At 38.0% G+C, this 27,938-nt stretch overlaps 1 protein-coding gene across 3 annotated transcripts in view; it reads left to right on the top strand.

Moving 5' to 3' along the window:
- The window catches only part of LOC309451076 (annexin A1), an 84,629-nt gene extending 66,665 nt beyond the window's left edge, over window positions 1-17,964 (top strand). Inside the window, exons 1-13 of one of the 3 annotated variants that reach the window (XM_082074515.1) lie at window positions 425-502; window positions 4,443-4,522; window positions 6,746-6,842; window positions 7,626-7,720; window positions 8,267-8,380; window positions 8,989-9,079; window positions 9,989-10,068; window positions 11,041-11,097; window positions 12,509-12,602; window positions 13,221-13,316; window positions 14,723-14,781; window positions 15,632-15,754; window positions 17,239-17,960. In XM_082074515.1, coding sequence (XP_081930641.1) covers window positions 4,457-4,522; window positions 6,746-6,842; window positions 7,626-7,720; window positions 8,267-8,380; window positions 8,989-9,079; window positions 9,989-10,068; window positions 11,041-11,097; window positions 12,509-12,602; window positions 13,221-13,316; window positions 14,723-14,781; window positions 15,632-15,754; window positions 17,239-17,298 — 1,032 coding nt within the window. In that variant the 5' untranslated portion in view covers window positions 425-502; window positions 4,443-4,456 and the 3' untranslated portion in view covers window positions 17,299-17,960. Of the gene's footprint in view, window positions 1-424; window positions 503-989; window positions 996-4,441; window positions 4,523-6,745; window positions 6,843-7,625; window positions 7,721-8,266; window positions 8,381-8,988; window positions 9,080-9,988; window positions 10,069-11,040; window positions 11,098-12,508; window positions 12,603-13,220; window positions 13,317-14,722; window positions 14,782-15,631; window positions 15,755-17,238 lie in introns of those variants that run through there. The other 2 variants (XM_082074516.1, XM_082074517.1) reach the window with 2 other exon arrangements.
- Window positions 17,965-27,938: the final 9,974 nt, after the last annotated feature.

The following is a 27,938-nucleotide window of genomic DNA, read 5'->3' as shown; positions in this document are numbered from 1 at the left end:
GCTAATAGCCATCAGAGCTCAGTGAAGCACATACTTGCATTGACTTTTCTACACACTTTTTTTTCCTCTCAGACTTTCACTGAGCAAAGAGATACCTTATTATACTTATCTGAAGTGGTATCTGGTATATCAAAATGTGAATGGAGTAACTAAGTTAGCTTTTAGCATTTTATTTTTATGATCCTGAAAGATTTACAGCAGTTTACTACAGTGTCCATGGCAGTGGAGCAGAGCTACCATTCTCATTTGTTGACTTTTCCCTTCTGAAATCTGTTCCTGCTTTCTCCAGCACATAGTTTTGCAATAACATTTTTGTGTGGATCTGTGGTTTGGACAACACCCACATTTAGCTGCTGCAAAGAGCAACCAGTTGCTGGGGCTGTGCAAACATGCTGGTTGCTAGGTGGGGTCACTCATGCAGTGCTATAAAAGCATCGCAAGCCCTCTGCTCTTGTACTCCTGACTTGTGCTGCCCTGAAAGGTAGTGTCTGTGAGGAAGAAGGTAAGCTTTTGTAGTTCTTTGCTGCTTTCCATAGACCTGACACACTTTAGAATTGTACGCTAAATATGTCAAGTGACCTGGTGCAATGTTCTGTTTGATTTGCTGGCATGGGAAAAGATGGGTGTGAGCAGGAGAAATTCTTTCAGTTTTGAAATGTTTCATGTACATAGAAGGGCTTGAACAGTTACTGCTTTTATTTAATGCTTGTAAGGAATTTGAAAAAAAAATGCTTAAAAGTTTAAAAGGAAACTTATTTGGAGTTGACTGTTTCTGTGTTTGTCTCTGTAGTGGACTGCTGTAGAAATGTGCAGTAAAACTTGCATTACTAGAAAACTACTGTTCTTTGTATGGAAACTTAAAAAAAGTTGTTAGTTCAACAACAGTTTGATGGTTTGGGACTTGTAAAGGGGTCTTTACTCATGAAAGTGATGAAAATGAGCCAAAGAAATCTTCTAAAAATACAAGAGGAAACTCTGGGTTTTGTGAGGAAGAACTTAACGGAAAAATCCCGTAAGTGAGGGTGGTATCATCTGGGGTTTGTTCTGTTAAAACTTTCCACTAAATCTTCCAAGGATTAGTCTGTTTTTCTCTCCAACGTTTTCATTCGTATTCAGTAGACTTTCCCACTATAAAATTAATTATTGTGTTAGATTGACTGCCTGTTTTTCTGACAGGGTGTAAAGACCTTAGTTTACGTTCTCATCCTGGTAACTAGCATTGGACAGTAAACAGATAGTGTATCTCTGGTGCAACTCATGACATGGTTCAATAAGCATAGAGAAATGGTGTTATTTGACAAAGACTGTAGTGTAAAAGTTGAGTTTATGTCTTTAAATATTTTCAATAAATATTGAATATTTTCTCAAAACTACTAAACATTTGCACATGTCCAGTTCTAGGGTGCTTATTCTGGGGACTGGGCGCCAGACAGAAGGCACCAGTGTAGTAATTCTGTGAAGCAACAGTTAGGACTTCCCATTTGGATCTCAGTTTGGCTTTTCAGTCCAGTTGCAATGTCGATCATTCCAATTGGGAATGATAAAGTGCATAAAAATCAGTATATTTTTCAAACTGAGAAACTGAAAGTACTTGCTCCTCCTTCCTTTTAAACAGGACCTCTATACATTCAGTTTAGGAAGTGGAACACACGACCTGTATTATATTTTATTAAACAGAATAACTCTCAAATAGTCATTCAGTATGGAGTAACCAGAAAGAAGTGTCACACTTGTCTGCAGTATCTTCTGTTTGCACCACTCTGTAGTTACATGCATTTTTTTCATCTCGCTGTTTGTAGGCTTTCTCCTGTGCTCAAAAGAAACAGAAAATATAGGGCAGAAAACCATCAGTGTTTCCAGTCCTTTATTATGCTAAATTAAAATGTTATTTTGATGGAATTTGTAGCTCCTGGATCTAGGTACTGTTTACAGGAGCTGTTTGCACTTTAGAGTGGCCTAAGTCAAAGCGTTGGGAAGGGCCTCTACTCTTTCAGGGGTCTGGCTGGCTTCCTGGATTCCAATCTTCTTATTTCTTACTAGCCATAGCTTCTGATAAAGCAGGACACGGTTTTATCTGCAGGGTGGTTTCTTAGCTTTCTGAGCCAGCATAAGCAGAGTAAGGTCTTCAGACCCTCTCAGGAGCCATTGCCTAGTTTGACTTCTATTAAAATTATGTTATTTGTTTGCTAGATGGAAATGAATGAATCTGCCTGCAGAAGTGTCCTTATTTAAACAGGAGGGAAAAATACAAAACAACTTTGTTTTCAAGGCACTTAAGTATTTTTCTGTAGCTCTACTTTACGTTAGGATAAAGGTTCAGAGGTTTAATAAACCCTATTTAATGTAGGCTAGCAGCCTTCTGGTCTAGTCATCCCCAAGAGCAGAGAATCCTCTAGAGCTGTCTGTGAGAGGTGGGGGTTCATACAGGGAGAATCACAGAATGAGCAGTGGAGATGTTAGCACTTCCCTCCGCAGGCAGCTCTACCAGCTTTATTCCTGAGAAATGCTGCTCTGTCCACCAGAATAGAGTTTTGTTCCCACCGCTCCTCAGATCTGATGCTGTGAGACTGAATCCTGTGTCTTGGTTTTAAATGATCACACACCTTGTGAATCTATGAGTTGACAGACATATCTGTACATGTCACTGTTGGAAACTCAATGCATGTAGTATCTAGACTTTAGAAGATTTTCATCCCGCTGTATATGGCCTTTATCTGTGCTGTTATATAATGCAGCAGAACTTTAGATACTGTAGCAGCTCATCTGGCCTCATATACTTCTGTCAGGACAAGAAGTGTACAGGATTCACTACAACACCTTGATAAAGTATTGTTTTTAATTGCAATCTAAGTATGCATTTCTGATCCTCAACAAATGGCGTGCATAAAAGTTGATTGTTACAACTTAATGCAATATTCTGACCCAGATGATACGTGCTCTAAGTAACATGTAAATACGGATTTGGAGTAATTTTTCAGTTTTTATAACAGTGCAGGCAGAGCTGAATTTTGTGCCCTCAGGGCTGAGGGAAGGGCACAAATGTGAGAGTGTTCTGAGGAGGAGGGAGTGTAGGTGGTTCCTGGTTTGGAGTGGGGAGGGTAGGGTGGAGCTGGGCTGGAGGAAGGCTCTGGGAGCTTTCTGCTACTTTTTTGGCTGCTGAAGCTGGAAGTGAGTTTTACAGTTTTGCTACAAGGGAAAGAAGCAGCTGTGATGCAGCTGTGCTGCTTGTTCATGTGTGTATGTTTCTTTAGTGCCTGCTCTTTGTCCTTCCCATGGGACACAGGGCATAAATAAGGTATAATCATAAGCATAGGTCTGTTTGCATCAGGAGCAACATTGGCTTTTATACTCATGTATGCAATCTACGTTACATGATCTGTACCTCAAGACCACCAATAGCGTCTTGTCTCATCACACTAGATTCAAAGACACTCCTGTTTACCCTGAACATTATCTTTAGCTGATTGTTTCTAAGTATGACTTAAAACAAAGCCTTCTCTAGAGTTTGTTATGGAAGTGGGTTTGGGAAAAAAAAAAAAAAAAAAGAAAACCACAAAAAACCTTTCTGAGCAGACCAAAAATACTTTATTTGATAAAATGTTAATTTCTACTCTCTGTTCCTTCACTGTTTCTGTTAGCAAATAGAATATTCTGTGAACTGAAGTTGTTAGGAAGTAAATTCTTCATTGTTTTTGGATGCTCACATCACCATTGGTTATTTTTCCCATTCTGCATGGTATTTTATGGAAAAGCTGTACTGTTTTTCATTTTGAGCGGTAAAAAGCAGAAATAACTTTTTTTTCCCTTCTGAAATGGGTAATGTTAAATTATTCTGTAGAAACTGAAGGACATGTGTAAGAATTAAGGAACGGTGTAGGTGAAACTGTCTAATTTTATTCGTTTTCCTTAGGAAGGGGGTCTTCAAAGAAATTACATGAGAATATAGTGTACAAGGGAATATGCTTTGTCTTAACACACAAAAGCTTCAACCTCAGTAAATGATCAGACAAGAATACTTGTTTACTACTGAAAGTGAACAGAATCAAATATTTGGTAATCTAAATGGGCCTAGTGGATACCTCAACTAAGGTGAAAAGGCAGACTTTCATTTGTTTCTGGTAACTTCCTTTTGTAAGTCAATAGTAATTCTTAGGTATTGCCCTAGTAAATAAGCAGATACTCCCACTAGTTTATTGTTCTCCCTCTAATCTAAAACTTCTGCAAGTAGCTATGGGTGTAGGGGCGAGCAATTGTAGAGCTTTGTGTCACCTGCCAAACATAAAGGTTACCAGTTTCCAATAGAACAGGCAGTTACTGCTTGGGAAACTAAACCCTGCACATCATAACTCAAAAGAAAGGATCCTGAGAGTGGGAAACCTTGAGTTGCACTGCTGCTGGAAATGATAAAAAAATGGTTTGTAACTTCATATGTCTCTTCCCAGAAACTTTGTCAAACATGGCTATGGTATCAGAATTTCTGAAACAGGCATGGTTCATGGAACATCAGGAACAGGAATATATTGTAAGTATTATCACCTCTTGAGAGCATTATGCTTATTTTGAAGTGCTTTTAGAAGTGACTTAAAGGCATAAGCCACCCCGTGTCTTTCTTACACTCAAAAGGATGAAAACTAATGTCAAAGCTGCAGCTAATCAGAACAGGAACCCAATTTTATTGCATCTATTGCATTATATAATCCAATAACCTAGAAAATTTGCTGTCAGATGAAAAATTACTCTTATTTGCACGTATCAGTCTAGTTATCAGTTCCTAGGCAGAACTAGTTACTGTAATTAAATTATAATTTCCAGTAGCCAATCACTGATTCACTCAAGACGTTCTTTTTGAAGTAGTAATCTGATGCACAGGTGTGTGCATGTGTAAGAACATGTTCAGATCATACAGGAACTCTTAGCTCGAGGTACAGGAAGTCATGAGTGTAAAGGAGGAACTAAATCACTAGTATATGTCTTAGTTTTTGCATCATGTGTTTGTTCTTATGCTGGGAAGAGTCACAGTATGTAAGAAAACGTCTTGGATGGTCAGTACTGATTCTGATTAGAAGGAAGGCTTATGGTGGTGAGAAGTCAAGTTAATGCACTAGAATGATGTGCAGAGTGTTTGTGATAATAACATAAAGATTCTGAAATGATTGTCAGCAATGGTAAAGCAGTACCTTGTGAAGTCACAGGAGATCCTGAACAACTTTCATCTTGAGAAAAATGGAACATGGGGAAATTTCAATAAATAAAGATTTCTGCTCTAGACCTTTGTGGATTTTGAAATTTTGACTCCACAACATTTTGTGCATAAACCTGTGGCTCCACCATCTCATACTCCTTTCAGTCCCAAGGTCCTGAGTCATCACAGTGCTGTTGGTTACAGTCAGGTTTGCATTGTTAGGATATAAGTTTGCCATGGAAACCAGTATACAAAGACTAATCTGGCATGCCTGGAAAACAGGCAACAAACTGGTGCTGTTCCTTTGTTGGTTCCTCACATGAGTCACAGTGATTTTTTCAAAAGTATACAGGGCACTGCTTCAAATATGCAGTCTCTCTTCTCTCATAAAACTACTAGTGATATATCTGTGTAGGGAATTAAATATTGAATTGTCAGTTGTTAAAAGTGTAAAAAAGTCAATGGAGAATGCTGTATGTAAACCAGATATTCTTAAGACCTTGCCATTTGTCTTGTACTATTTAGCTTTAGTTGCAAAAGATTTAAAAAATTAAAATAGTGAGTTGAAACAGGACAAATGTTATAGGTGATTCAGAAAAAATTTAGCTAAACTACTTTTTGGTATCGTGGTTTGGTTTTGGTTTGTGTTTCCTTTTTTTTTGTTTGTTTGTTGGTTTTGTTTTAATTAAATATCTCATCATATGTCATATCAAGGGGAATATCTTTAAATATTTCATGCAGGAATCTTAGGGCATTTTATACTTTCTGTAAAAGACAGTAACCAGTGTGGCACTGGTGAGGTCATACTATTGGGTTATAGGCTCTACCAGTAAGTTGATTTGTCATGTTCCTGATTTGGGGCAAGCCACGTAATCTCACGTAGAGGAACTCATCATCCCTAGCTATTCCCAGAGCACCTTAGGCAATGACTAGGGAGTGCCCATCTAGGAATGGTTTCACCAAAGTTCACTAGTAGGTAGTGAAGTAGCTGTGAAGAAAGTGTGGCTTGTGTCTCAAGTTTCAAAGCAGTTGGGTAACAATCCTCCACTTCCTCATAGGATTAGACTTGAACTCTTCTCCAAGATATTATGTGCAAGAAGGGCTTGTAACCTTAGAGATGAGTTGGCTGGGAAGTCCCTTAATGTGATGCACAGTCAATTTGCATAAGATGAGCAGGGAAATTAATAGGACTTTGTTGACAGCACCTGTAGGATTTCATTGTGGTTGTAGAGCCCTTAAAGTTTGGGCATAATTGCCCAACATGATGGTTAAGGAGTATTTTCCTGTGGAAACCGACTTACACAGTGAAATAGGTCTTAAGGGACCTAAAAGAATATATTAAGTACTTGCTGTTTAATATAAGAGATGTGAAAGGAATAGATCCAAAATTTATCCATTACTGAGCCTGTTTAGTTCTCTGCAGTTACAAAGCTGTGTGTACCTTGATAGTCCTATAACAGGAAAGCCGAAATACACAGTTTATTCAGACCTTTACTACTGCTTATTTGCAAAGCAATTCTTTGGAATGAGGACTTTATTTATTTATTTCATTTTTCTTTCCAGAAAAGTGTAAAAGGAGGCCCTGTAGTACCACCACAACAGCCTAACTTTGATCCATCAGCTGATGTTGCTGCTTTGGAGAAAGCTATGACTGCAAAGGGTAAGAGGACTAATTACTGAACCTGCTACATTAGGACTCTTCCATAGGAAAAGTCAAGAATTGTACAGAATAAAATATCAGAGCGTGAGACAATGGCAAGCAGGACATTTGCCTCTGTTGTCCAGCGCTTGGCAATACAGTCAGTTATGCCATTTGATAGAGAATCTCAACTCTTTGACCTCCTGATGCCGTGTTACAATTTCAAACCTTAATACTATCTTAGAGTTCTGAAATATGTTGAAGGAAGGGCTGTAAATATTTAATTTCTAGAGAATCACTCCATACCATAACATACCATACTCATAGGTTTTTATTTGATTTGAATGAAATCCCTGCGAGACACAGGGAATACGCTCATAATGCAGCAAATTCTTCTATTGTGCTTCTCTCTTGTAATGAAAATCTCACTTGGCACTTGCCTGTAATTTGAAACCTTTTCCAGTTCAAAGTCCTGAGATTAATTGAGTATGCCTTCTAACCTTTTTTTTTTTCAGTTCCTCTATAGTGTGAGTACCACTTTAAGACTTCCTAGATGAAACTGTAGAATCATAGTTTTCTGTGTTCTATGGGAATGTATTTGTTGGATTACTTCACTAAATCACTAATTGTAAGTCAGTAGGTGATTATGGTTTCTCCTTTGTTTAAACTTTAGTGTGTCAAAAAAACAAATATGACATAAAGGAAATAATAAAATGGAAAAACTATTATTTGGCTAAAGGACGCTCTAGAGACCACTATAATAATTGCAGTGCCTTAGACATGTTGTTTTTTGGTGACTCATAGGTGTGGATGAAGCCACCATCATTGACATCATGACTAAAAGAACAAATGCTCAGCGTCAGCAGATCAAAGCTGCCTATCAGAAGGCTAAAGGAAAGGTAGAGTATATTCAAGCCAAGATTAAATTTGCACCCAGAATATCTATGTTACTCCTGGCTCAGATGGTGCCTATGACTTTGTTTTCATACAACAAGAAGTTCAAAGCCTTTGAATACAGCAGCCAGAATTTTGAAATATAAACAGACTTTGAAGTTCTGACTTTCCATCTTTCTGAATGCCCTTTACATCACTGAATTGCTGGTGATGGAGAAGTCATAATCATAACAGCAATATAGTAATTCCTTCTCTTGAAAAAAAAAGCCTATTCTGAGTCTTCTTCTGATGTGTGAATGAGAGAACGTGGCTGAACTGACTGTGTGAAAACTCTCCCGAGTACTTACTGAAAAATCCTGACACTTTGACTACCACAAAGGAGACCAATGAAAAACTTCAAGTAGGGCTTCACCATTCTTTCTAGTAGCTAAAGGAATGATGTAGATTAAGATTCCTCAGAGATTAGACCTAATGTCTGCACTGTAGCTGAACAGCAGCTTTTTTTTACCCTTCTCTCTAGCTTAGTGTGTTCCTTATGCTTCCTGTCACAGAGTCTGGAAGAAGCCATGAAACGAGTTCTGAAAAGCCACCTGGAAGATGTTGTTGTGGCTCTGCTCAAAACTCCTGCTCAGTTTGATGCTGAAGAATTAAGAGCCTCTATGAAGGTAAGTCAAAAGATTCTGAGAAAAACTCTCCTGAAGAATATAAATGTCAGGGCCTGTAAGGGACATTGGACTTGGATTTTAAAGCTTGTGTCCTGTCTTCATTTGAACCCCCTTTTGTAAAATAAATCTATACCTGTAAACCAGGTTCTCAGAACCATATCCAGCAATCTCCACTTAATTTCAGGCTTGGAGGAGATTGGCTACAAATGGTATTCTGTTCTGAGAATGAACTCTTTCTGCCTTCTGAAAACTGATTGCAGATGCCATGGTGGAAAGTCCTAGTGCTAACGTATGTTTACATTTGAGAAAACAAAAAGGGAAAGGGAATATTTTTCTTTGTAAGCTTTACATTCATATCTTTGATGTGCACTGTTTGGTCCCTTTAGTGCTCTTTTGGGGTACCAGTGGTACGACATGTGATACAAGAAGAATACCAAAAGAGCTGCCACCACAACATTGCATGGAAGCACAATGTTCTTCATTTTTCTTTGATGTTCCACATGGAGCCTTAAAAGCGAAGTCCATGGTTTTCACCTTATTTCTGGTCTTCTGAATTTTCACTTTGTTTTACCAAGTAACTTTTCTAAAAATTCAACTATGTTTATCAGGGGCTTGGAACTGATGAAGATACCTTAATTGAGATTCTGGCCTCAAGAAACAACAAAGAGATCAGAGAAGCCTGCAGATACTATAAAGAAGGTAATTCAGAGCAAGAAAGGAGTATTAATGGTATAACGCTATAGCAGGCACATTACAGTCACACCCCCACTGCTTCTTATGAGAAGCTGAGGCACCAAGGTAGGTTGTGAGTGAAGCTTCACATAATCTTGATACAGTTGCAGGGGATGGAGGTCATACTGACTTTTTTCTGGCTTATGTAGATCCCAATTCAGAAGGAAAAGGCACATCATCACCTCCAGAACTGCAACTGTCTCATGGAATGAGTCATGTATTTAGATGCTTTCTAGGATGCAAACAAAATCCAACTGCTTTTTGTAACTAAACATTGGCTGATCTCTGCTTGAGAAAAAATGAAAGCAAAAACAAAACGCACAACTTACTGAGGTAGCAACACAGGTGACATTTGCGGTAGGAGCAACCAGTGAAGTAAAGGGGGACAAGCTTTAAAGAGATAACTAAAACATAATATGTTATATCTCATATATGTGGAGTTCACTGGAATCAGCCAGTGTTGTCTACTTAAAATTTTGTTTTCTGACATGATGTCCTAACTTTTCCAAGAGATTTCCTTTCAAAAATCTCAGTTAGAAACCCAAATTAATGCTTTGGTTTTAGAAGAGTCTTGTGCTTAAGTTAAGTGTTGGTAAGAGCAAACAGAATTAAGAATGAAAGACAAATGGTGCAGAAAAAGTTTAAAACTCTCTTCTTTCTTCATGAGCAAGAGACCAAGATAATGCCCATCTCTCGAAGCTAAATGAAAGTAAGAAAACTGCACGTCTAGTAGGCATATGTAATTGGGAAATAAAAAGTTGGAAAAATGAGAGAGTAATAGCATGGGTTGGGATGGAAGGGGCCTTTAAAGATCATCTGATCAACCTAGTTGATAACTTTGAAACAAACCACAAATTCTTTTTGTTTTGAATTCAGTGCTGAAGAGAGATCTGACACAAGACATTATCTCTGACACATCGGGGGACTTTCAGAAGGCTTTGGTTGCTCTAGCCAAGGTATGCTGTGCTTAAGGTTTTTGACTGATGTTACCCATAATAAAAAACTAATGTTGTCCTAACTGTATTAGAGAAAGACATAAAATACATAAGGATTTAGGTATTATGTATTTACTTGTATTATTTTTTAATTATGTGTTTTAGACCATATGTAATTGTTCTTAACCAAGTGATTATAATGAGCTTTTATGTCAAATGCATTTCAAAACACAGTGATGTTTACTACCATTTGTTAGTTGTGCTTTAAGACTTCTTTTGTGTGTGTGGTAAGTGTGAGAAGTTGAAAAAACAAAAAGGATGATGTTATGTCAATATACTAGAAACAGAAATACAAGAAATGCTTCCAGTTGCAGAATTAAGCCTTTTGCCTTGCTGTTAAGATATGCTTCTAGTAGTTAGACAATGCAACAGGGAGCAAACAAGTGGACAAAGTCTTGTGTGAATTTGTCTTCAAAGCAGATGAGCTTAAACACTAGAGTTGCCCAATAAAAAGACCCTTTTAAAATCCATAAATATTTTATTCCATCATTTTGAGTACGTGTTTATGAAGGCTGTACATAGACGCAGGATTAGTTTTTAGTAGGCCTGTGTCCATAATTTTGATTTTCAGTTTTTGGTTTTAAAACAGCATGAAAGTAGTCTATCGAATGGCCACGTGGCAGCAAATCACAGCTTTGAAGGTTGTAACTTCAGGTTGAGAAACAGTACTTCATCTGGATTTTAATGTAGGACTTCAGAAATAAACTGCTGATGGCCTTAGAAATATGAACTCTGATAAACAAATGCAACAACTTTATTCACAGAATGATTGACAGTGATTGACATCTATATGCAATTATGTATGCAATATGCAATTATGTATCTATATGCAATTTATGTATGAGGATGATAGGGCAGAACTCTTAAATGCTGAGTTCTGGGGAACTGGATGATTGTGAGAACGAGTGAAATCTAATTAATTTGTTTATGTAGGGTGACCGATGTGAAGATCCTCATGTGAATGATGATCTTGCTGACAATGACGCCAGGGTAAGATCACACTTGGCAATCTTCAGAGTTTCTTCATCTGACTTACTTGAGACTACAAACTCTGGCTGCAGATGTCCTGCCTGAATCTTGTGCATTCTGTACCTAACAGATTTATGTGTTATGTAGCAACCTTTTCTGAAGGGATGCTACAGGGTGTTTGAAGAAGACAGACCAAATTTGATTTATGTTTGCTTTGAAATTAGGTCCATCTTTTTGAAACACCCTGTATTTTACAAGTTCAGGTAAGCTTTGGTATCTGAAGGAAGTGAAATATTCACCCTAATATCTAGCTCCAGAAACATTTCTGCAAGACCTCTTCTATGTCAGGTAAAGTGTGCCGAGGTCAACTAGTGGAGCAATTAGACACAATCTTCCTTCTGTTTTAACACAGTCCTTGAATTAGGGGAAAGGATGTGCTCAAGTATATGCATAACCAGCTACCATGCCTGAACCAGAGTGAACTCCACAGTATGTTAATTAAAGACATTGCTTTACAGTGATGAACCTTTCAAGATTATTTGGTAATGCTCACAGTATTTTCTGAATAATTCTAAAATAAGTAACTGATCTTTCCCTTATTTCTTCCACCATTAGTGTGAATATTTTTGTTAAAATCTTGGTAAAACTTAGCAGTGTATCCTGAGTTTTCACATATGAAATCTTAGGTCGCTTTTGTAATTCAAATATAAATTGATTTTATATTGATTTTTTTTTTTTAAATCCAATGAAAAAAAAGGTCATTGAGCAATACTGGTTTTATTCTTGCTACATAAAATGTTTACTTTTGTCATCAAGCCTAGATACAAAAGCTTAGTAAATTAGTACTCTGTCTAAGCTCAAAATTTCAATATTATTGCTCTCGGTAGAGAGAGAGTGTTGTTAAATCATCTTCGCTGCTCTGTGGACGTCTTCAATTATTCCTTGTAGAGAGGTTTGAGGAGGTGAGGAAAATGAAGGAGACTGATTTGGTTCTTACTTTCCATTAATCCCGTCCTGGAAAGAAAAGGAGTACTGGGTGCTTAGGCTACTCCTTCGAAATTGTCTAGTTAATCTCAGAGGTAATTTTACTTGTCCAAAGAGAGCTTGCCAGTCCTAAACACCATGCAGATGGCAAGCATATCATGACATGCAAATTATCTTCATCCCAGAATGTAATGCATCCACGAGAGCTTGGTGGTGATTGTAAAAACTCTCTAAATAAGTTTTTTAGCTGCATAGTGCAAAGTATTGCCTAATAGAGCTAGAGTTAGTTTGAGGTTCTGCAGGGTTTTGTTATGGATTGCATCAAGGCCTAGAGTGTATTACTGAAAAGCAATGGCTACTTTTGGCTGGTAACCTCAGAAGTACAGTATATCTGTTCACACTTTACTATGCTGATATTAAATCTACCACTTTCATTTCTTTATGACAGGCCTTGTATGAAGCAGGAGAGCAAAAGAAAGGGACAGATATTAATGTGTTTGTTACTGTTCTTACTGCAAGAAGTTACCCACATCTCCGAAGGGGTAGGTTGGAAGAAACTTTTTGTTTTTACAGAGATTGTATTTTGAATATGGCCTACTCATGAACTCAGGGAAGATACAGATTATCAAGACATGACTCCGACTGCTGTTTTTTGTAACAGGACACATGGTTGCTAACTAAGAGTGCAGTTGGCAGTTTGGCTGTTCTTTCCATACTGGTGATGAGCCATATCATTTAGGTTGTTAACAAAACTGTTTGGATGAAGTCTCACAGAGCTAGTGAACACAAGGCCAAAGGATCAATGTGGTGGGGATTCTATGTGTTCCCCACATGGTACTGCTCCTCGGCCAGTTCGCCCTGGGTGTGGATGTATCATCTAATGTCACAGGGTCCTGCAGAGTCACTAGACCACCTCTGGCCTACCAGTGAGAACACCAATGCTACCATATCAACAAAGTCCCATTCCTTACGCTGAGTCCCCCAGGCCATGCAGTAACACTGTTCTTTACACAGTGATGGCCAGGAAATAGGAGAAAGGCGGTCTGCGATCAGTCATCTGTGGGCACTGCTGCAGCAGTGCGGGCAGAATAAGGCAGAGGCAATGCAGAGAGAACACTGTATTTTCATCACTGCTCATGGAGTTTTCTTCCCTCATTTAGTCTTTCAGAAGTACACCAAATACAGCAAGCATGACATGAATAAGGTAGTGGATATGGAGATGAAGGGTGATATTGAGAAATGCCTGACTGCCCTTGGTAAGTGGTTCTGCAGATTGTAAACTAGTAGATATACTGACCGTACGATAACCTATTTTTTACTTCCATCACAATTGCTCTGATAGGAAGCCATTCTGACCTTATCGTGTTTCACTGAGAAATTTGCTAAATTATACTTCGGAAAGTCTAGTCTGAGGATAGTGATTTATTTCAGTTATTTTGAGTCAGTTCAAGTTGATGAATGACCAGAAACATCTCTCCTGATACAGAGAAAGCTCTTGTAAGAACAGATGTGTCATCAACATAGGAAGACCCTTAAAGGAAGTCAATATGCCAAAAAGTCCTGTGAAAACGGAGAATCATAGAATAGTATCATTTTGGTTAGAAGAGACTCCCTTGATCATCGAATCCAACCATATGGTTAACTCTAGTACTAAACCATGTCCCTAACAACCTCATCTAAATGCCTTTTAAACACCACAGGGATGGTGATTCCACCACTTCCCTGGGCAGCCTGTTCCAATGCCTGACAACCTTTTCCAGGAAGATTTTTTCCTAATATCCAATCTAAACCTCCCCTGGCATAAATTAGGCTATGTCTTCTTGTCTTATCACTTGCTACTTGGGAGAAGAGACCAACAACCTCCATGCCACAACCTCCTCTCAGGTAGTTGTAAGCAGTGATAAGGTGTCTCCTTAGCCTTCTTTTCTCCAGGTTAAGTAGCCCCAGTTCTGTCAGGTGATCCTCATCAGACTTGTGCTCCAGACACTTCACCAGCTTCATTACCCTTCTCTGCACTCTCTCTATTACCTCAATGTCCTTCTTATAATGAGGGGCCCAAAGCTGAACACAGGATTCAAGGTGGGCAGTCACCAGTGCCAGCTACAGTGGGATGATCACTTCTCTAGTCCTGCTGGCCATACTATCCCTAATACAAGCCGGAATGCTTTTGACCACCTCAGCCCAATGATCCTGCCAGTCTAAATCCCTCTGTATGGCCTTCCTATCCTCCAGCAAGTCAACACTCCCACACAACTTGGTGTCATCTGCAAACTTACTAAGGGTGCACTTGATCCCTTCATCCAGATCTTTACAGGTGAAGGGCAAGTAACTTGCTTTACAAAACATCAGATCACGTCCTCCAGCTCTGTTTTCACTTCTTTCTTCTTTGGAGCTACAACATCTTTCTTAATTTTGTGGCAGTAGACAAAGGAGGGCATACTTGTAATTACTCTTCCCTGACTGAATTGCTCTCTGAACAAATGGAGTAAAGGAACTGCTACTTCTCCCATACTTGGAAGACAGGTAACAAAAAAGCAGACAAATAAGATATTCTGGTAGGAACACTGAGACTGCTTGTAGAATGTTTTCCTTCCACACTTGTGCCTTTTGTCACTCCTTATATGTATCAGAGGTGTGACCTCATCTCATTATTTCATTACAGTGAAGTGTGCCACAAGCAAACCAGCTTTCTTTGCTGAAAAACTCCACTTGGCGATGAAGGTAACCCAGAGAGAGAACTTCCCTTTGTAAAGATGGGGTGCTTTGTAAGCTGAAAAATAACCAGCTATCTAGAGATCTCTAAGCCCTTTATGTGATAAAACAGGACTGCAGAAGGGATTTCAGTGTTTTCTTCTATCTTACTGTTATTTCCTTTGAAACCTCTGTATGTCTTTCCATAGGAGTAGCTGTCTGTTTGCTATGGGTATTCAGGAAGGCATCTGTCCATCCACACATTTATCTTTTACTCTAGACAGTGACAGAAAGCCAACTGGAACTTTTTTATGAAACCACAAAAATATAAGTGAAAATTAAATAGGAAAGTACTTACAGGTCAGGACAGGAACCCTGTAGAAGCCTGATCTTTGGCAAGCCATCCATGGTCCTTCTGGAAAATCTGGAACTGGGGCTGAGTGAGTCAGGTGGAGATCCTGAAATGGTCTAGTATACAGGTAATTTCATAATTCCTGTGACTTGGCTAGGAGCACTGTGAGTTCATTGCACTCCTAAAAAAAATATTGAAAAGGCAGGGAAGTCTAGATTGTCCATGCATCTAGCAAGCTCATTGAAGAACGTGTCTTTTTCTAGGAAACAGCTAAAGAAATGCTTAGAAAGGAAATCCAGGAGTGGACGTAGTCTGTCAGAAGTGAATTGTGCTCAGAGGGAACAGAGTGGGATAAGAGAAGACTCCTTCCCGAGAGATGTTAAAGGAATAGGATGTTGGCCATGTATACTCACAAAGAAGTCTGATGGGTTAACACATAGAACCTTGCTTTAATATGTTTCAAATAAATAGCCCTTTTTTATTTTCTTTTCTCTTTTTCAATTTTTTTTTTTTGTTCCTTTTACACAGGGCTTTGGGACACGGCACAAAGACCTCATCAGAATCATGGTTTCACGCCATGAAGTGGATATGAATGAGATCAAATGCTATTACAAGAAAATGTATGGCATTTCTCTCTGCCAAGCCATTATGGTAGGTTCTCTCTCAGGTTATGTATGAAATGTAAGACAAGCAAATGCTTTAGGAAGTTCAGTAGGGGTTGTTAATTCTTCTGCTTCTCAGTCACCAAGTCATTCTGAGTAACTCGTTGTAGCTGAGTAACTCAGGTGCTTAGTGATCGACATTGCAAGGGCAATGTTTTTGTCACAAAAGCTATAGCAATATCTTACTGGTATGTGTCTCAGAATATCATCTTACAGTAGAAGCCAAAAGTTGAATTGAAACTACAGTAACCCCAAGTTTCCATGCTGGGACAGAGATAACATTGACAGGAGAGTGGACATGACTACACTAAGAGCTCTCTGGAAGATATTGATGCAACCCCCTATTGGTTTTTAACATTTGAGGTAATTCTGCAAATAACTTGTTAACTTGAGAGTTATGAGGCCTGCTTTCCAGGTCACTTAAGTAAAACCATCTTCTTAAAGGAGACAGGCCACCCAATGTATTTTCCAGAAAATTTAAAGGAGTGAGGGACTTGAAGAAAGATAAACTTGCAAAGCAGTTTTGTGGATGATAGTAGACAACAATAAATAAATAAATAAACAGATATGTCTTAATTAGAGTAGAAACCTACTCCCCAGTTATATTAAAATACCTCTTTGATTTTTATTGGTGTCTGCTATTTTTTTCAGATAGGTGCCAAACGTCACTCATAGTCTTCCACCAGTAGTGTTTGTGAAATGCAATTTGATATGCAGTCATATCACCTCAGCGTATTCCAATGTGTTTATTACATTCAAATGCCTTGAGGCATAGCTTGGCTACACTAACCAATTCATTTATCTCTGCAAAATAGATTCAAATTTGAGAAGAACAGTGTGTGTAATAATTAATGTGGGTAGTTAATGCATATAACACATTTTTTCCAAGCTGAACAAGCAATCCTATGCTGAATCAGCTATCATCGTAAGATGAGCCTATGTTTGAGATAATCCTACATACAAGGTGTATAATGTTTAATATTAATGCATTAGACATCACTGGTCAAAGAAGGCATTTACACTTTATCGAGAGAAGGAAACCATATGCTCCTCAGTGAACAGAAATCTTCTCTGCTTCTCATCTTTATTTATGCCATGAGTCCTCCCAGGATTTTAACTTGCCTGGCCTACCTCTGCTCCACTCTGGAGATCACAGAATCACAGAATGTTAGGGATTGGAAGGGACCTCGAAAGATAATCTAGTCCAATCCCCCTGCCAGAGCATGATCACCTAAATGAGGTTACACAGGAAGGCATCCAGTGCGTATGTTTATTCCTAGGTCATAGGAATAATTTCAATGAGGGTATGTGGCTCAAGCTCAGTCTGTGGCTAACACATATGTATTATCAAGTGATCAATTTATGCAGGTGAAGGCTCCATGGTTGGTACATGTATATGGAATGCTTATTGAAATTTATTTCACTTAAGACCATTATCCTAACAATTGTGGGTTTTTGTGCTTAAATTGATAGGATGAACTCAAAGGGGATTATGAAACAATCCTGGTGGCTTTATGTGGAAGCGATAACTAAGGTTCCTGTTCCTGCAATGCACTCAAGCTCTGTTGATGAAATTCTTTGTATTTACCTCAACTCGCCCTTTGAAATACAGGCTTTACACAGTGAGGTTTCTCTGGAATGGTCCTTAGTCCATATGTGTTATGTTGAAAACTTGTAACCTGTAGTGTATTTTTTCAGTGTCTTTATATGGAATGACATTAGTATATCTTTTTGTCATTATTTATCCAAAGTCAAAGAATGGTCCCAGGTTTCTATATGATTGATTAATTATGAGAAAAGTAAAATTTTGCTCTATGCAAAGTAAATAAACATTTAAAAATGCAATTAACCCATGTGGAAATTTGTATGTCTTTTGTTGTTTCTCTGCATTTAATTTCAAATTGTCTGTGTATGAAAGAGAGAAAAATCAGTAAATAAATTAAATAATCTAAAAAAAGTGTGGCAATGTCACATGGTATAGCTAAGCCTATACCTTTCCATTTCACTTCAGCTAGGGCATATGTAAGCCAGATGTAAGAAAAATGACTAAAGATAACATGTTTTAAAAATTAACAATATAAAAAAGTTAACCATGTCTCCATCTTACTCTTTTTCTTTTGAATTCTAGGGTAAATAAAGCTTTTATGTTTTGTGCACAGAGGAGAGAAAAATTGAATTGAAAATGTCTTCATAACCCATGTAGGACTTTTATCTTTTTCCTAATGAGTTGTGTAAATTTTTATATTATCTCCCAAGTAAAAAGCTACTGTCACTGCCTCTCTTTTCGACAGAATTCACACCTGACATTACTGTCCTGATTGTGCTAGATGCTACACAAACGAGTTATTACGGCCCTCAAGTGCACTGGTGGAATTAAGCATTATATGTTGGTTCTTTATTTCATGCAAACACTGCTGATCTTTTCTATGGTGGCCTCTAATCACTTGCATGAAAAACGGCATGCTAAACTGTAGGGTAATCAAAGGTCTTCTTGGCTAATTTGTATTAAACATTGCAGACCCTCTTTGGTTTGTGTTGGTATGGCCTAGGATAACAGATGTAGGTGTCTGGAAGTGTTATTCGAAAGGAAACACTGACATTGTTAGAGCTGAAGAGAAGATTCACATGTGCCTTCCACAAGGCCAAGTTTTGATCTACCCAACTATTTTCTTAGATCAGTAGTTCCCACCCTACCAGAGTTTACTTTGTTGGCAATTCTTATTGTTCTTATAGGATAAGTGGAAGAGAGAGAGATTCTGACCAAAGAAGTTGATGGGCATAGACATGCGAGTCATCAATTAGAACAGAAAAACAAACAAACAAGCAGATAGATGCACAGAGATCATGTGCTGAGGGATCTGTTTGATCAAATGACAAGCTTCAGAGAAAACAAAATGAAAGTATCTTTTGTGGTTTGAGTGTTGCACTAGTCCATTTTCTTAAGAGGCAGATGTCAGGAGAATGCTATTCCCCAATCCTTCAGACCCTATAATGATGAGTTGTAAAGGCTGATTGTGACAGTAAAAGTTGATTGGGTGGAAAGTATAACTTTACTGAATATGAAATGAAGTTGGTATCTTAATTATTTACCAGAACCCCCTTGCTTCTTTTCTTACTGAAGAAAATACATGGGAATCTCATGAGGTTCAACAAGACCAAGCACTTGCAGCATAGAAGGCAAATCGTATCATAGACTGCATCAAAAGTATTGTGGCTAAAAAGGTCGAGGAAGGTGATTCTGCCCCTTTACTCTGCTCTGTTGAGACCCTGCCTGGAGTTCTGCATCCAGCTCTGGAGCCCTCAGCACAGGAAACACATTAATCTGTTGGAAATGGTCCAGAAGAATGCCACAAAAGTGATCAGAGCGATAGAACACCTTGTCCATGAGGACAGGCTGAGAGAGTTCAGCCTGGAGAAGAGAAGGCTCCAGGGAGACCTTATTGTGGCCTTTCAGTACTTAAAAGGGGCCTATAAGAAAGAGGGGGGCAGACTTTTTAACAGGGACAAGGGTTAATGGTTTTAAACTAGAATAGTTCAGGCTAGACATAAGGAACAAATGTTTTACAATGAGAGTGGTAAAACACTGGCACAGGTTACCCAGAGAGGTGGTAGATGCCCCATGCCCTGAAACATTCCAGGCCAGGCTGGATGGGGCTGTGATCAACCTGAACTAGAAGATGTCCCTGCTCATTGCAGGGAGGTTGAACTGGATGACATTTGGAGGTCCATTCCAACCCAAAGTATCCTATGATTCTAAGGGAATGAGGAATTGCAGCTGTGGTTTCCTTTTGAACTTGTGGTGATAATTGTATATGTTTTTATTATCTGCATATAAATATATAACTAAATATGCATATGAAGCATTGTGGCAATGAGAAATGAGGCACACTGGGATGCAGACAAAGATGCACACACAGACAGAGATCTTGTTCAGGAAGGAGTGCTGAACCAAGCACAGCAGAGGAGCTAAGCTAGGCTGAGGCCCTTATTAGCCATCGACAATTAATAGGATTTACACATATGGGCCTGGACTAAGATGTTACATAAGATGTTTTTTCAATAATTGTTATTAAAAACACACCACACTCGTGTTATGTTTATTTCAGTTATGTTCCCACTCATTCACAGACCAGGAGGCCCAAGGACATTCGCAAATCATACATATGGGGGCGATTTTCTGACCCGAGATATCATTCTCACTGGCCTGGGCTATCACTTCTTACACTCTTAAAAAATATACTTCTGTATAATCTGTCCAAGGCCCTTTAGCTGGAACTGCTGTTCCCACAAAACATATGTGCTTTGTTAACCTCTTTGGCATGGGTAAAACTTTTTAAAAGTGAAGAAACTTCAGCAAATGGATTTTGAGAGACTACCTGTGTTGCTGACTGGACTCTGAGTGAAACAAAAGAAACAGAGTAAACCTGCACTCAGTGTTTGGGCCATAATGAATTTACTTGTAGCCAGTAGATCATTAGGCATAATTGTGAAACTCTTGTTTCAAAATTTCAGTCATTGTGAAATTGAGAGGTGGTATTGCTAAGCAAAGGGAAAGAATCTGATTTCAACAGCTTAGGAGAATTGTTTTTCAAGGGGTATGTTTACCAGAGAAGCCAAAAGATGAAAAAAAATAGTGAAAAAAAGCTATACCAGGGATTTCTAAATTACTTCCAGTTAATGCTGAAGGAATGGTTAGAAATTTAATTTTATTTGAAGTGGTCTCTTTCTTTTTGGCTGAATTCAAGAGGGTCTCAGCACCAACATGCTAAGTGCAAGAGACAAATCTGATTATTCAACTTCAAAATGTGAACAAGTGAGCACCCAGAATTTTCAGAGTAAAAGAGAAGATGGTATGAAGTTAAATGTGTTATTAATAGAAAAATGTTTGTTATCTGATTATGAGTTTTGCAGGACTGCGGAACAGAAGTAAATTATTAATGTACATTGCTGCATTATAAACAGTCCTCCTAATTTTAAGCTATCTCCCTATAATTTTATGTGCACTCTTGCTACAGGCAAGAGTAGCTGCATTTTGATTGTATTCTGTTTGTGTCTGTTTCTACAAATGCAAATGCTGCTTGCATCAAAGAGTAAGGATTGGTGGAGGTCTGCATGGTGGCGCATTAATGAGAAGTCACTGGTTTGCTACCACTGCAAGCCAGCTAAATTCCCCTAGGCATTCACTTCTCCCTGACAGGCACACATTTCTGTACAGTGAGGGTACTACTTCCACATGCATTTAAAAAAATATATATACCTTTTTTTTTTTTTTTTAATATTCTGCTTACATGGACATTTCACAAGTGTTGTCAATGTTATGATGTATTTATATGACTCCCGATTTCCATGGAAAATTTTCAGCTAACCATTACAGTCCATAAATGTTTTCAAGTACTGTGAAAAATAGGGCTTAGGTTAATGTTTGTGGAACAGAGTGATTGCACCATCCATTTCAATGCCAGAATGCTCCTTTATGATCTCAGTGGAAGGGGACAAAATTTCTAAACTAAAAAAAAAAAAAAGAGGTTTTCAGTTATAGCAACACATAAGTGGCAAAGTAATTTCCTGGCATTAAGAAAGGGTAGTCCTTGTCCTAAAGAGCTATACTGCACAATCAAGGGGGAAAGAAAGCGAGAGAACGTAATGGACCAGCAAAAGTAAGGCAGTGTTTTCTATGCAAATTAATAAGAGAATCAACAGAGCAATGTAAGTGAAGCTCAAAGCATAAATGACTCTTGTCAGAATACTGTTACAAGAAGCTGGGTTACCACAGAAGACAAGTAAACAAAGGTCATTTGGATCTCGTGTGGTCTTACCTTTCAGCGTACCAAAGAATAAAATGTCGCATTTGAAATGTAAGTTCCTAAGAACTCTATTCAATAGCATGCTTCTCTCTGTGCTGAGCTTCAAGCACGGGTTGAGTTCAGAGATTTCTACCAAAATGGGATGTTTACACATTTTCTGCAGCTGTATTCCAAATAAATACCAGTAAAAGGAAAAATAAGAGGGGAAAATGAAAAAAAGTATTGTTAGAATTGAAGTAGAGTGGGGCTTTTTGCATTCAACTAAGAATTCTGAGTAATAGTAGCCCACCCATTTAATGCTGAATGGTCATCCAGTCATTTAAAGCTATGAAGGTTAGGTGAGAGATGAAATCAGGACGAAAGCAACTGTCAGTTACTATACTGCAGAAAAAGCCATAGTGAAATTCATGAGAAGGCTTCCATGCTTTGATGTGAGTTGGTGGGGTCACAAAAAAAAATAGGATAATTGAAATGTAGTGGGTTTTTTTGTTTTTGTTTTTTATCATGGTACACTTGTAGCCTATAACCAGGAAAATACAGTGAGGACACAGCTTCAAAGCAACCCTGTAAATGAAAGAATCACCCTTCATCTTCAGTGATTCAAGACAGGAAAAGCTTTCTTAGGGGACGGTAATCTTCTAATCAGTTAGAAAGTATTGGAAAACCATTACATCAAATAGAACTTATTCTTTCACTACTGTTTGATAAAACACATTGAAAATGGTAAATTTGCCACATCTAACTTTGTGATAAGCCATCTCCTGCACCAGTTGGAGAGGTTCTTCCATTTTTATTTCACTTTGAATGATCTCTGGTCCTATTGGCTGTGTTCTGACAAAACGACTTACAAATTTGCAGGAAAAGAGTAATCCAGAATTGCCAAATGGTGTTTCCAAAAATTTGAGCTCTGGTGCCACCTAGTGAGCAAATTGATAACAAGGAGAAGGAAATGTTAAACAGAAATTCAGTCACAAACAAGTAATGATCTCATCCAACACTGCTTGGCAGTAGCAGGCCATCAGAATTATGAGAGCTAAACCAGTTCAGCCGTTTTTTGTTTGTTTTCTGTTTGATTGTTTGGTTTTGTTTGTTTGTTTGTTTATTGTGTTGTGTTTTGTTTTGTTTTGTTTTGTCCAGTAGCTTTTTTTTGAGCCCTGGTTTCAAAAGGAAAGAGCAGGGGAAAGAATTAACTAGGACTAGCCAATGTATTCTTAAGTAGAGATACAAAGAGAGGTTTCTCAGAGCACTGTGACATGAAAACAAACAAACAAAACACAAACAAAATACCCAAACCAAACAAAACAAACAAAATCCTCCCACCATCCCGAATGTGTCAAGTGTGCATGGGTGCTTACACAAATCCGTGCACTTTGACAGACTCACCCATCTTTCTGTCTCCTGTGATACATAGGAGGCTCTGAATGATGGTGTTTATTAGATTCATATTCAGTAGATTTGGGCAAATAAGGGTGATTTTCTCATACATACTGTAACAGCAAGCAATATGGCCAGGTGATATGGCTAAGCAGCCTTGTGTGTTTAGCATAAGGATAAAAATATGCCAATTCAGTTTTGGAAATTAAGCTGATTTTCCATCTACATTCCGGAGGAAATCTATGAAGAAAATTTTCAATTGTTTTTTGCATTTATTATAGGCTTTTATTTTTGTTAAAATCATTAGATAAAATGTCAAAGACCCAAAGACTTTTGAAAATCTAGCCTTTGATTTTTCAACGTCTTTTTTTTTTTCAGTCTGTCGAAGTACCTCCTTCATTCCAGTCAACTAATTATAGAAAAGCTGAACAAACTGCTTATAAGCAATTCAGATATTTCAAAAGTGGTGGCAATTTATTACAGCTAGAAAAGGTGACCATCGCCATATATAGTATTGTTTTCTATACTATTCTTTACACTTCAATGGATCAGGATGTTTCTGTATTTGTCTGAATGAGGAACAACAGAAATTAAATGTCATATGTTCTTTGATCATACTATGCACAAACTTTAATTAAATTGTTAACTGTGATTCTGATCTAGGTACCCAGAACAGTTGCAATTAATTAGTATTGTCTAATATACATTTATATGATGCTGGCAATAATATGCATCTGCAATCATATTCACTATGCCTATTTCAAACTCCACTTAGCCCTTCCTTCCTGTCCACATTAAATGATTGTGGGTCATTATCAAGACTTGCCATTTGAACTTTCCACATAGCTGATGAATGTAAGTTGATGAATGAAACAGGAAGTTTGAACTTCTTAGTGCTCAGTTTTATCTCCTTTGAAAGTCAACACTTCCTTTTTCTTCCACCACCTCTTACTATATTTTAAACTATGCTAGAACTTGGCTAGTAAGGTACTGACAATTTTTTTATAAGCTTCTTGGGAGGCTATGTCAGACCTCAGGAAGTCAAATCCTGCTATTTTTGCAATTTTACAGCAAAACACTCCACTCTTCATTGGGTCATATATGTTTAATTATGAGGATGATTAGGTGATTTTTAATTAATTTTTCTAAGTGTTTCACATTTCAGTTAGTATGAAGTTATTGACAGATACATACTTTTGATTTAAGAATTTATATTCTTATTTCCAGACTTGCTTATTCTGAATAACAAGTCTATGTGAATAATTACCATACACTGTTTATTATTCTAGTGAACATTGTTCTGTTTTTCAGAAAAGGCCAGGAGTGTTGTGTTTGGAATATTTGTTGCATTATCTAAAATTATGAGTATGTGGCATTGCTTGAAATGTATCAGTTTGCTGCTATTTGATTGAGATGAGTACTTCTGGAATATCTAAAAAACATGACACTTGTTCTGTGGAAAATGGAAGATTTTGTTAATCCATGGTACATCAACCAGGTCTGGAAAAAATGCTATAGTTAGTTGTTTCTCCTTTTATCAAATGCAGATATGAACATGTAGAAAATTACTTGAAATTGCTTAATCCCATCCCACAAATTGTAAATCTTAGAATTTGGCATTTATAATTTGAGGTGCATTTCATCTATAGATGTGTTTAGCTTATTAATAAGGAAAATAGACAAATGTAGTATATGAAACTCTTACAAACACACAACTCACTATGACAAAGGAACTTCAGTTTCCACAGATTCATTTACACAAGATAAACTGAAAACAAACAAAAAAAAAGTCACTTCAGTGAAGCATTAGTGGTATTAATTACATAGCTTTATGTTGGAGAATATTTTTACCTTTCCCCTTAGTGAAAAATACAGAATGCTTTCCTGAAATGTGGGTTGGCTGTAGGAGAAACTGCCTGTGCTGCATAAAACCACTAGATGTAGCTGTTGAGACTTGCAGGATAAAGGTACATTTTCATTCCCCCACCCCTCCAGAAAGTAGATGGGTTTTTTTCTGTTTGTGTGTGTGGTTTTTTGTGTGTTGCTTGGTTTTTTTTTTTTTTTTTGTTATGTGTGTGTGTGTGTGTGTGTGTTGTTTTGGACTTCTTTTTTTTTTTTTTTTTTTAAACAAACCTTCATATTGTGGTTTTGTTTAAAATGTTAGGGAGCCTCTTTCACAGTCCCTAGATTTTGCAATCTGTTTTCCATTACATGTGATACAGAAAGTTAGAGTACAAAATTTAAAGATTACATGATTTTTCATGAATTTATTATGAAAATAAATTAGGATATATACTTCCAGCAATTGGCTTGAGATTGCAACTAGAGTGGTGTAGAGCAAGTTTCTCTTGCAGCTTCAATGCATTTTACATAGCTAGGATATAGCAGTAATCCGGCCAGCTGCAATTGCTACAATACCAGACACATCCCTAAAAATAGAAGTCCTCTAGTAATCTGTCTAGATTATTGAACTCAGTGACCACTTGGCAATATATCAGGAAGTGCTCGCAGAACCAAATTAAAATATATCGTGAAGTTTTATTTTCAGTGACATCTAGAAACATCCCATATTCTGTTCTACCAACTTAATGGAAAATGTATTTATGTATTATGTATTATACCTGATTTGCTATATTGATTTTACAGGGTTTTTTTTCCAGCTACCAGTACCATAATACAATTCAAAATAGTATCAACAGCGCTACTCTGTTATATTTTATAGGAATAGTTTAATTAAGAAGATAAAATGTAGAAATATTAATTTCTTTATCAATGAAAATAAGGTATGTGTTAGTATGTACAAAACTTTTAGTATCATTTTCCTCTGCAGTGGTTAAGAGAACTATGTTTGTAGGCACATGTATTTGTATTTAAATGTTTTTCTAATGTATAATTGTAAAATGTGCATTTAGAGAAAGAGACAGAAAGGATGAGAATGGTGGTGGATGCTCATGCATTTTGCTGGTTTTCATGTTTCATGCATGCCCTGTGAATGAAAAAGAACTGAAGCAGGGGTCTGATGTATCTAGCTGATGAATGCAAACAAAGAGTTAATAAAATGAAGTTGTAGTTGCAGGAGAGTGTTAGTGACTGACTGTTTACAAGCACATGTACCAGTACATCTATGAATGCCATATTACTGAGAGAGATGCATGAAGATTTGAGTTTAGTGTACTGTTAGTGAAAGTGTTTTATTTATTGTTAACATGAGTTGTGTTATGCATACAAACTACTGGTAGAACAATTGCATCTACACCCCTATCTGAATGATACAAATAACCTTTCATATAACAGTGTCATCCGCTCCCTTGGGCATTTGTCCTTTGAGCCCATCTCCTTTTCTCAGTTTTGCTTCTTTTGGTTTTTAGTGTAACTGCTGTAGTATAAATACATCTATATTAACATTCGTAGATCCATATATGATACTGTGCCTCCATGGTGCCCAGTTGACTTTCACAGAAGCACTGATAACCTGTCCGGACATCTTGCTTTCAAAGCATGGCAAACGCCTGTTCAAGGCAGCAGTGCAGTAGATTGTCAGTATAAATAAACAGTCTAATGGTCAGAGTGATAGGGTTATAGATATTTAAACAAAATCAGAATTCACCTTCAGGAATTTTGCCATAAGAAACTCCAGAATTCAAACTAAAATTAATCCCTGAAGTGTTAAGATAATAATGAATTAAACTAGTTTCTTAGGTGTCTTTCCTTGCTCAGCCATTGTAAATCTACTCCAGCCACCAAGCCAGGAGAAAAACAGCAGCAGTCTCACCCTATCTGAAGTTTTCCTGTTTTATTTGATCTTCTCAAGAAGTGTGATCTTCTCGCTTCTTTTTCTGTCCACTGGTTTCACTTTTTGGCTCCTCTTTTCCTACACCTAGTCTCATGCTACTGCTTACTTCAATGCAGTTTTGCTCTCACTGTTCCAGCCTCATAGAAGATGCCTCTCCTCTCCTCTCCTCTCCTCTCCTCTCCTCTCCTCTCCTCTCCTCTCCTCTCCTCTCCTCTCCTCTCCTCTCCTCTCCTCTCCTCTCCTCTCCTCTCCTCTCCTCTCCTCTCCTCTCCTCTCCTCTCCTCTCCTCTCCTCTCCTCTCCTCTCCTCTCCTCTCCTCTCCTCTCCTCTCCTCTCCTCTCCTCTCCTCTCCTCTCCTCTCCTCTCCTCTCCTCTCCTCTCTTCAATTCCATATCCTAGGGATGTAAGGAGGAGGAGCCAAGCCCTTAAGATGTTTTAGCAGAAATATAGTACAAATTCAGATCTCATATGAAGACTTCTCTTGTCATTCACCCTGCTTTGGCTTCTAATGTGGTACCTCTCCTCTTTTTCATTTTCCTCCATTTCCTGGTATCTCTAGAATGATCATTTCTCCCTTGGAAATAATCTCACTGTATGTGCTCAGTTCCTCACTCTCTCATTGTAGCAGAGACCCTTATCTCTTCCACCAGCACTGTCTCAGAAGTTACTTGCATGTTAAGAATTCATCTGCCTCTTGTCCCTTCCTACCTTGCATCAAGAACCAAGGGTCTTTGGCTCAGTTTTCTTTCCTTTGTCACTTGTATTCCTCCATCTCTTTTTTTTTCAATATTTTTTATTTTGTGAAAGACATTTCTGTGAGCCAGCACTGTGCCCTTGTGGCCAAGAAGGCCAATGGTATCCTGGGGTGTATTAGAAGGGGTGTAGTTAGTAGGTCGAGAAAAGTTCTCCTTCCCCTCTACTCTGCCCTGATGAGACTACACCTGGAATATTGTGTCCAATTCTGGGCCCCTCAGTTGAAGAAGGACAGGGAACTGCTGGAGAGAGTCCAGCGCAGGGTGACAAAGCTGATGAAGGGAGTGAAGGATCTCCCTGATGAGGAAAGGCTGAGGGAGCTGGGTCTCTTTAGCTTGGAGTAGACTGAGGGGTGACCTTATTAATGTTTACAAATGTATGAAGGGTGAGTGCCACAAGGATGGAGCCAGGCTCTTCTCAGTGACAACCAATGGTAGGACAAGGGGTAA

The sequence above is a fragment of the Streptopelia decaocto genome (assembly GCF_964273445.1).
Source record: "Streptopelia decaocto genome assembly, chromosome: Z".
Taxonomy (NCBI): domain Eukaryota; kingdom Metazoa; phylum Chordata; class Aves; order Columbiformes; family Columbidae; genus Streptopelia; species Streptopelia decaocto.
This window is presented reverse-complemented; position numbering and strand designations above follow the sequence as displayed.